The 10,664-nt window shown below is 34.0% G+C and overlaps 1 protein-coding gene across 1 annotated transcript; it reads left to right on the plus strand.

The window, feature by feature from the left end:
- Positions 1-1,466: 1,466 nt before the first annotated feature.
- On the plus strand, positions 1,467-10,660 carry LOC120356708 (protein henna-like; the record flags this gene model as incomplete). The annotated part of the gene is given in 5 exon segments (XM_039445677.1): positions 1,467-1,584; positions 1,586-1,686; positions 1,689-1,726; positions 10,515-10,521; positions 10,524-10,660. Coding segments are annotated over 5 exon segments (401 nt in total), but the record flags the coding sequence as incomplete, so codon positions are not given.
- Positions 10,661-10,664: the final 4 nt, after the last annotated feature.

Genomic DNA, 10,664 nt, shown 5'->3' on the forward strand with positions numbered 1-10,664 from the left:
AGTTCTAGCATGTCAAAAATTTAGTAAATTAGCAAAAATTAGTAAGGGACTCTTTGTCTTAAGATATATTGTAAAGTATGTACCATTAAACGTAGCAAAATCTGTATAGGCCTACTTATCGCCTACTTTTCTCTGATTTACACTCATCTTGTCTATTGTATTGAGCTTTGGGAAGTACATCTATTGGAAACACTCAACAAATTTTCATTCTACAGAAGCGTGCAGTACGGTATTTGGCTGAGCTTGATTACAATCACCCCTGTAGAGATGCCTTCATAGATTTAAAAATTTTAACTTTACCATGTATTTACATCTACAGAGTTGTTCTTTTTATTGCTAATAACTTAGACTCATTCAAAACTAATTCTGATATGCATGGCTATAATACACGAGGTAGTGACAATCCATGTATTGTTCAGCATAGATTGAAGTTTTCCGACAAAGACCCTCGAACCTATGTAACTATATAGTCTAAGACTATTAATAAGCTACCTAGATCTCTGTCCATGTCATCTGCAACTTTTAAAAAAGATCTGTATACTTTTCTTGCGGAGAAAGCGTATTATAGTGAGGAAAAGTTCCTCACTGATAGATAAATATGTTTATTTCATAATGTCTGTAGTATTTAATACACGTGGCTGGATTGCTGGCTGTGACATGCTTATTCATATGACATTCTTTAGGCTATTTGAATTATTCTGACGATATATGTTGAGTTTTTGTGATATCTTTTTATAGATTTTGTGTATGTTTTACACAAAATATTGATAAAATATGTAAATATTGACTTGGCCTGTACTTTCTTGTAATGTTTATGGCTTGATAAATATCTTTATCTTTATTTCATTTTTCCCTCGAAATGTCTCGACATTGAGAACATAATCATTAATTAAAAAATAACTATAAGTCGGATGAGAATGATCCAGACACCAATATAAAGGAGACATTCTCCCCGTTTATTTGGATAAATAATTATTACGCATACGACGCCCCATGATTCTGAGAGGAGTAATATTCAAAATAAAAACAAATCTCCGTGATGTTTCCAATTTTATCATAAAAGTTAAATTTCCTTTCAATCCTTCAACCCTGCCTTTTTTAGTACTACTAGGATATCGGGGATGATACTCTACATCCAATTCTGAGGTTGAATTAGAAATTTGAAAAAGTTGCAACTTTACACGATTTGGCAACCCTGTAATTTCTTTGGATGGAGGGCCAAGTCTCAATTTATTTTACACAAGCTATAATAGATTAGATATTTATTAAGCCATAAACAATACAAGAAAGTACAGGACAAGTCAATATTTACAATAAATTGTAAAACAATAAACAGGTCTATAACATCATAATATACTTGACTTCTTAAATTGTGTTAGATTTTGTAAAATTAAATTATAACTTTGTCCTAGAAACCAAACCTTAACCTGTTTCTTGTTCTCTACAGTTCTGTTTCCATTTTTCAGACAGCACCGGCTTCACCCTTCGCCCAGTGGCCGGTCTCCTGTCGTCGCGCGACTTCCTGGCGGGGTTGGCGTTCCGCGTGTTCCACTCTACCCAGTACATTCGCCACCCTCGGCCCCCCTCTACACCCTGAGCCCGACATCTGCCACGAGCTGCTTGGTCACGTGCCCCTCTTCGCCGACCCCGACTTCGCCCAGTTCTCCCAGGAGATAGGGCTGGCCTCTCTGGTGCACCTGACGATTATATCGAGAAACTTGCTACTGTGAGTGTAAACCGAACTCAAACATTCTCTACTATGGTACTCTTATTTATTGACCGAGCGAAGTGAGGTCTAAGATTCAAGTCGATAGCATTTCTCTTTATGTTTATATTTTTGTTTATATTCATGTTTTTATGTTCCGCATTTACAGCAAAATGCAGCAATAGATTTTCATGAAATTTTACATGTATGTTCCTTTTTGAATTTCGCGTCGACGTATACATACGATTTTTTTGAAATTTCGCATTTTATGGATAATACAAGAGGAAAAGGATCTCCTTTGAACGCCAATATTACCGTAAAATCAGACTTTACAATTAGTCATCATAAATCAGCTGTCTAGTGGATTATAAAGCTGCGTACACATATTCGCGCTTCAACCCGCACCGAGCACGCTCCTCCCTCGTACCGCCCTCGTACCGCCCTCGTACCACCATCGAACCACAGTCGCTCCGCCCACGCACCCATCATGAACGTTACGGAAGATGTTAGATCTTCTCGCGTTCCCCGGTCGAACCACTGTTGCTCGCCGGTCGATCACAATCGCTCTGCTGGAGTGACATTCGGTTGCGGAGCAGAGCGAAAGTCTGTACGCACCTTAATACTACCCGTTCAAAAAACATCGAACATCTTGAAAATGTATCTTTCCATCAACGTGTAGACAGTTTCAGCCAGACCTGATAACAGCGCTCACACTCACATTCCGGGACGACACGTCACGGTACGATAGGACAGAAAGCTTCATGTTTATTTAGGGTTTTTTCTAGACATTTTAAATTGATAAATTATTTATTAATTTTTGAGAAAACATAACAACAGGTCAATGTAACTTACTGAGCGCGAGGTCTACTATTCACAGAACTACTAGTTTATATACAGTATATTTACAATGCAAATGACACTAATGTAATAAAATTGGTAGATAAAATAATAAGGGAGTCCTTGTGCTATTTTACTTCCGAATTGTAGGTGATAAGTGTCTCAGATCTTGTTGTTGTTGTAGTTCTTGTTCTTCTCCCTCCCTACTTCTCCTCCTCCTCCTCCTCCTCCTCCTCTTCCTACCCTACTCCTCCTCTTTTAATTAAAAGAGGAAATTCAATTAAATTTTTATCATACGCTTCCTCAATATTCACATTCACCCTACCCTTCTCCCCCCCCCCTCTCTCCTACTCCTCCTCCTCCTTCTCGACCTTCATTTCCTTCTCTATCCATTCTCAATTCTTCTTTCTCACCTCTTCTTTCAACATGTTGTTATCTTTCTTTTTCTTTGGTGTTATATATTTTTTCTCCTCTCTAGAGAATATCTACTGACATCTGTCTCTTTCTCTTCTTATTGTATTGCATCTTCTTGCATCATATTTTTCTGTATATTTGAACACTGTAGTTTTTGTAATATTGTTTTATTCATTTACGATACAAATGACACTGATGTAGAACATTGGTAGAGACAATAATAAAGTAGTCTTTGTGCTATTTTTATTCCAAATTCAGTTGATGAAACAGTTCAAGGTGAGGTTAGTTTTTTACGTACCAATTCCTATAAAAATTAAATGAGAAGACTAAGAATTGTCAAAAACCACAGATTTTATTGAAAGTTAGAAAGACCTGTCTCGTTGTTATACCTTTGTCAATCTCTGATTGTTTATCAGAGACTGACAATGGTGTAACAACCGAAACCGGTCTTTCTAACTGTCAATAAAATCTGTGGTTTTCGACAATTCTTAGTCTTCTTATTCAATATGAATAATTACCACAATATCAACTTCTCAACTACACAAAAAAAATCCTATACAATTTTTGATCTCTATAGATTATTTTTCTTCTTCAAAGTTATATCATAGAGAAACAATAGCTTAACCCTAAAGAGACACACTGGGGTGTTTCACACCCCAGGATTTTTTTTGTTCTGCAGTTGACAATATCAAACAGATTTATGCCCAGTCTAAATTAGGTTTGTAGTATTGTCAACTATCTCCACCCTTCCAGTCAGTAATAGCATTCTGCAAGGTCACCAGCTCATCTTGTTCTTCGTTTGGGGTGTCTAACCCCCAGAGTGTATTTTACGTAGACTTTTATCAAACACTTTCATTACAAAGATTTACTTGTATTGTCACTACGAATGTGGTATGGGATGATGGATCAGATTGGAATGAATGCTATGATTCTCTACAACTTGAAATTCAAACAATAAAATGAAGAGACGTGAGTTTTTGATGAAGTTGTCATTGGCAATGATCAAGCCATTCGTTCAAACCGGATTAGAGCTCCAACACTTAGGCGGAACATACGTACTGCCGTGCTACCAATTTTTCCTTAAACGTTTGGAATAGCATTTAACACCTATCAACCTAAGGATAGTTGTCGGCTCCAATGAAATAGATTCTTGATAAACTGTGAATGGATCTATTGCCTATGAATGAGAAATCCAGTTTTCAGAGCAAATTAACTTATAATCTTCAGATGAATCACACAAATACACAAAGAAAAATATATCTTAAGCCTAATTATTTCAGAGTTATTACGAACTAAAATACTTATCTAGTTTACAGTTGAACACAGTGGCTATTGGCTTGAAAATACAAACAGCTATTTAATAACAAACTAGTACACAATAAACTTGTATAAAACTCATTTAAAACATTAATAAATTCACTTAAACAGACAATAATTCAGAACACAAATTACCACACAAAAGCCAGCCATGTTTTTCAGAAGAAGAAAGAACAGGAAAAATTTAAGTTGCAAGTCACGAAGCCAACGCCTCCAACATTACAGACACGTCACCAAAATATTATAACTTACAAGTTTAGAATTCACATTCTACATCTGTTCTCAATAAACTTCATTTTGAAACTATTATTTTAAATTTTTATACATATTCTATTTAAATAAACTATTTATCTGTAATTTGTTAACCCTGCCTCGGTGACACCATGGAACATGCAACAAACATTTACGATAATAAATTCTCCGTCAAAAAGTTTGTCCGTCTATTGATGACTCTGACATTTACTATAAAGTTCCATAGATCTCGATTGAAGACTCGATTCCAATGTGAGAAGAAAAATGTAATATTACAAATACCCCCTCTTGACATAAAAAATTTTACTGTTTGAAAATTTAAAGAAAAAAAATTACATTGACCCTAATGAAAATTGTTGAAAATTAAATTCGAGAACAGTAACAATTTTTTCTAGAAAAACATTACATGTCAACTATAATTGAAATTATTATAAAAATTCATCAATAGCATTGTTATATTTCCAAACAATATTTCAAAATATAGAATATCAATATTACATTTTGATTTAGCTTTATAATTTAAAGAAAAAATATCTCAACAGAAAGTTTAATATGTAAAGAATAGTTTTTTGAAATTGCACATAAATTTAATAGATAGAAAAATTTAATTTTTATTGCTAAAAAAAATTAGTATGTTGAATAAAAAAAATTATTATTATTATTATTATTTTTTTAAATGAATTGATGAATTGTTACATTTAATTTCACATAAAATTTCAATAAATCAAAATGTTCATTTCTTTCACTATTGACGCGGTTGATTTTATTGATGCACATTTTGGAAAACAGTCCGTTAAGGCACTCAGTAGATTTTCATTAAGTGTGACTCCAATGTGATGACGTTAAGTGTTGGCTGATCTGGATGCACGTAGTGTTGGGCTGATACTTGTAGTCGACTGATGCATATCAAACTCGATACAGGTGACATCTCAGTTAGCATTGCCTCATGCTTGTAGTAGACGGCTGCATACCAAACTCGATACAGGTGACATCTCAGTTAGCATTGCCTCATGCTTGTAGTAGACGGCTGCATACCAAACTCGATACAGGTGACATCTCAGTTAGCATTGCTTCATGTTTGTAGTAGACGGCTGCATTGCAAATTCAATACAGAGTCACATAATTTTGTATCATATAATTATACATGTACATTTCAGGCTTGAAATGACAATGTAATTCGTTTTTTGGAAAAGAGATAGACGCTGCATACAGGATTAATCTAGGTGAGGATTAATTTAGGTAAGGTTTGGTTTTTTGATATTTTCAGCTTTCAAGGTTTAGAGTTCTGCATACAGGAATAATTTAGGAGAGGATTTTTTGAATCAATTCGTTCATGATACTGTGACTGTTCTTCTGATTCAAAGTTGCGAATGTGAACATGGATGACATATTACCTCCAGGTATGCAGTAGTGTTGAAGTTTGAGATAAAAGTCAGCAATAAGCGTTGGCATTGTTATTGGCGTATGCTTTGGTGTCGGCATTGATTTTGGCATTGGCATCAGCATTGGCATAGGCATTGGTATCAGCATTGGCGCAGATATTGGCATTGGCGCAGGCATCGGCGTTGATTTTTGTTGTTGGCATCGGCATTGGCGCAGATTTTGGCATTGGCATAGCTATTGGCATTGGCGCAGGCTTGGAATCAGCATTGGCGCAGGCATTGGTATTGGCGCAGGCATCGGCGTAGATATTGGCATTGGAATTAGCATTGGCGCAGATTTTGGCATTGGCACAGGCATTGGTGTAGTTATTGGTGTTGACATTTGCATAGTTATTGGCGTTGGCATCAGCATTGGCGCAGATTTTGGCATCAGCATTGGCGCAGATATTGGCTTCGGCGCAGGCATTGGCGTAGATATTGGCGTTGGCATCAGCACAGGCATCGGCATATTTTGGCGTAGTTATTGGTGTTGACATTGGCGTAGTTATTGGTGTAGGCCGCAGCGTAGATTTAGGCGTAGTTATGGTGTTGAATTGGCGTAGTTATTAGTGTAGGCCGCAGCGTAGATTTTGGCGTAGATTTTGGCGTAGTTATGTCACACTAGTTCGAAAATCACCCAAATGTTCTTAACACTCTTCATGGCGTTCACTTGTTGCTGATTTCGAGATTCACATGATAACTATTTCAATGTTAATGTCTGTGCTGTACCTGTTATCTTAAAATGCTTATAAACTAAAAGAAAAACTTGATTAGGCTATCAATACAATCTAATACACATGAAAATTATTTTTAACTATTTATGAAATTGAAATTTGTTAACATCTTATTATACAGTCAGCAATACATAAATTGTGAAATATGGACATATCAATGATAAATTTAAAAAAAATCATTTTAATCTATTCACTGTTCAAATATCAACATTTAATCCATTCTTCAAAATAGAAATATAATTTCATAACACCTGTATCATTATCAAATTGTAAAAAACATCAGATCATCACAACAAATTTAATTTCAATACATATTTCAATAATTTCAGACAATTGGTCTTCTATTCACAATCATTTCATAATATATCTGCATTTCATTATCATTTAATATAACATTTCATTTATAGCAAGTTCATTTCACATTTATGATTTATCATTCAGGGTTTCAAATTATTTAGTTTTTAATTTTGTGTTCAAAAATTGTATAAAAAGCAAATTATTTAATATATTATCATCATTTGTCGGATACTATAGTTTATTTGACTTTTCAATGTTCTGAACACAAGCTACATTTCACGACAAAACTTTACTATCAATCATTAAACAAGAAATCATTCAAAACATCACTAATATTTTGCTTCAAAGGCAAACAATATTCATAAGTAATCTGCATCTATGGCAATCAACATTATTAATCATTGTTTTGCATCTATGGCAATCAACATAAGTAATCAACACAAAAATATTATCGCATTACTGCCTCTCTAAGTCATAACCTCTGTTATTCCTTCTTTAGGCAATAATGGGTTTCCATCTCAAAAAACAATCACATACCAGCAAAATTCTAATCAACAAACCCCACTAAAAATTCTACATACACTCCAGCATCCATTTCAAACGATAATCAATCATATCAAAATTTATAGAACAAACAATTTAAAAATTTTGAAAAAGATATCAATCACAAAAACTTATTTCAATAATAATATAACAAAACGTTTTAATTGAACCATTTATTTTTTAAATAATTTAAATTTAAAGACTGTATAATAAGTACAAACATTTCAGATTATAATACAAAGATGATCAAGATGAATAATGGGTAAATAAGTTCCTTAAAAAATACAAAAAAGAGAAAAGAAACTGGGTAAATAAATTCCCTAAAACAACACACATTTCAAATAAGTGATACATGATGAAAAAATATACCACAAGCAAACAATTCTTTACCTACAGTGGATAGATTTTGGAAAAGTTAGGTTTTATCAACAATTTAAAGATTAGGAAAATAAGCTACTATTTTAACTTCTAATATTATTTCAGAAAAAAATACAAATTTAAATGACTATGAACAAGATTGGTTAAGATATGCATCATAGAAGAAATTTACTGAATATTACACAAAGACAGGAAAGAATCGAAAATTGAAAAGATTAAGGGCCAAGAAAAATAGGCTACAGGAAAGAAAAAGACACAATTATGGACTCTTACCATACACTGCGTAGCGATTATGCTATTCTGAATCCCGGCATAACACAGGATTCCTAATCATTGTGTGCTGGGGATACCCTTTCATCATGTGACTCACAGTCATCATCTTGTAAATAAGCAACTTGAAACAACCTTTGAATACTAATAACATCAATGGTGACTTTGCGTTTTGTTTTCTTCAATAGCATGATTTTATTCATAGGTTCATTTGTTTCAACAAGCCATTTTGCTTGCAAAAGTTAGTCATGTTCACTTGAGAATGCATAGCATACACCTTTTCAATTCTCATTGAAAGTTGAACTCATCAACTTGATTCAAAGCAAGATTCATTTTGTTTACATTGTTCCTAACCTCTACAGAACCTGTCTCATGTAAACATTCACTTTACTTATAGTTTTCCTAACTTCAATGTAGCAATATTACTTTCATGATAGTTGACTTTCAGTGAAGACAACTCCCTACCTACTTCTTTATTCAATTCTACTGTCTCACTATGGTTGACTTTTTCAACCACAGTAACTAGGCCTACATTGTCAAAAACTTGAATGAGCTGATCTTGTATCTTAACACTACTATTATCATGCTTCAATTTGTTTTCATCTTCATGATTCTCACTCAATTTTTCATGTGCATCTTTCAATAGAAGGTTTATACTAACCTGCTCTAGTCTAATGCTAGTACATTCTTGCTTCATATCATCAACCTAGCATTTTGATTTTTAAATATTTGGTCTAACTTAGCATTTTGCTCATCAAACCTAGCATCTAGCTTATCAAACCTTTGTGTTAAGAACTCTATAAGATTTATATCATTTTTAATGTTTGCCATTTTGAATATGCACCGATTCATTAAAACTTGATCTCTCTTGAACCGACTTCCCCCTCAGCAACAAACCATTCATAACCTATCAAGATATCTATCTACTAATAATTTCTATAACCAGGGATTTCATGGTGTACATTTGGGACATATTTATTTTGTAATTCGGTCCCACCACAGGGGTAACATTTGCCGTGCTACCAATTTTTCCTTAAACGGTTGGGAAGCATTTAACACCTATCAACCTAAGGATAGTTGTCGGCTCCAATGAAATAGATTCTTGATAAACTGTGAATGGATCTATTGCCTATGAATGAGAAATCCAGTTTTCAGAGCAAATTAACTTAAATCTTCAGATGAATTTACACAAATACACAAAGAAAATATATCTTAAGCCTAATTATTTCAGAGTTATTACGAACTAAAATACTTATCTAGTTTACAGTTGAAATACAGTGGCTATTGGCTTGAAATACAAACAGCTATTTAATAACCAACTAGTACACAATAAACTTGTATAAAACTCAATTTAAAACATTAATAAATTCCTTAAACAGACAATAATCAGAGCACAAAATTACACACACAAAAGCCAGCCATGTTTTCAGAAGAAGAAAGAACAGGAAAAATTTAAGTTGCAAGTCACGAAGCCAACGCCTCCAACATTACAGACACGTCACCAAAATATTATAACTTACAAGTTTAGAATTCACATTCTACATCTGTTCTCAATAAAACTTCATTTTGAAACTATTATTTTAAATTTTATACATATTCTATTTAAATAAACTATTTATCTAGTAATTTGTTAACCCTGCCTCGTGACACCATGGAACAATGCAACAAACATTTACGATAATAAATTCTCCATCAAAAAGTTTGTCTGTCTATTGATGACTCTGACATTTACTATAAAGTTCCATAGATCTCGAATTGAAGATTCGATTCCATGTGAGAAGAAAAATGTAATATTACAGTACATCTAAAATTAGTATAAATATTGATAAGCAGTGCTCTACTTTTGATTTCTGTATGCACTTGGAACAAATATTATTAAGAAATGATGAAGTATGGTCTAAGTACTTGTTTTTTCTTATTTTCAAGAAAAATGCAAAATTAAATTGGGGTGTTCAACACCCAGTGTGTCTACTGTGTTAGCATAAAGTAAGTGTGTCTCTGTAGGGTTTAAGTAGATATCCCATGATATAGGGCGTTTATGTCGCAACTTTTACTGTTATCTCAAGCCGCTAGTTCATGTAATTCTTTCCGTGAAGCTGTGTGACACTGGTAGTCTCTCATATTGTGCCGTTCACACACTCTCACCCCAACAAAACAGTAAAATTCGACAATAATCAACAGTAATTGGCTTGAGATAACAGTAAAAATTGCGACATAATGCCCTATACCATGGGATATCTACTTACACTATAGTTTCTCTATGGTTATTCTTGTCCATCATGTTTTCCTGTATTGCTGTGCATATTCTGTACTGTAATATTTAAATTCCCGACTATTGTTTTGCAGTGTTACTGGTTACAGTGGAGTTCGGCCTATGCAGACAGAACGGTCAAATCAAGGCATTCGGTGCCGGACTGCTGTCCTCTTTCGGCGAACTCGAATACGGTCTAAGCGACAAACCTGAAATCCGGCCATTCGACCCGCCCAAGACCGCTC

This window comes from Nilaparvata lugens, unplaced genomic scaffold (assembly GCF_014356525.2).
Source record: "Nilaparvata lugens isolate BPH unplaced genomic scaffold, ASM1435652v1 scaffold7577, whole genome shotgun sequence".
NCBI classification, from domain to species: Eukaryota; Metazoa; Arthropoda; class Insecta; order Hemiptera; family Delphacidae; genus Nilaparvata; species Nilaparvata lugens.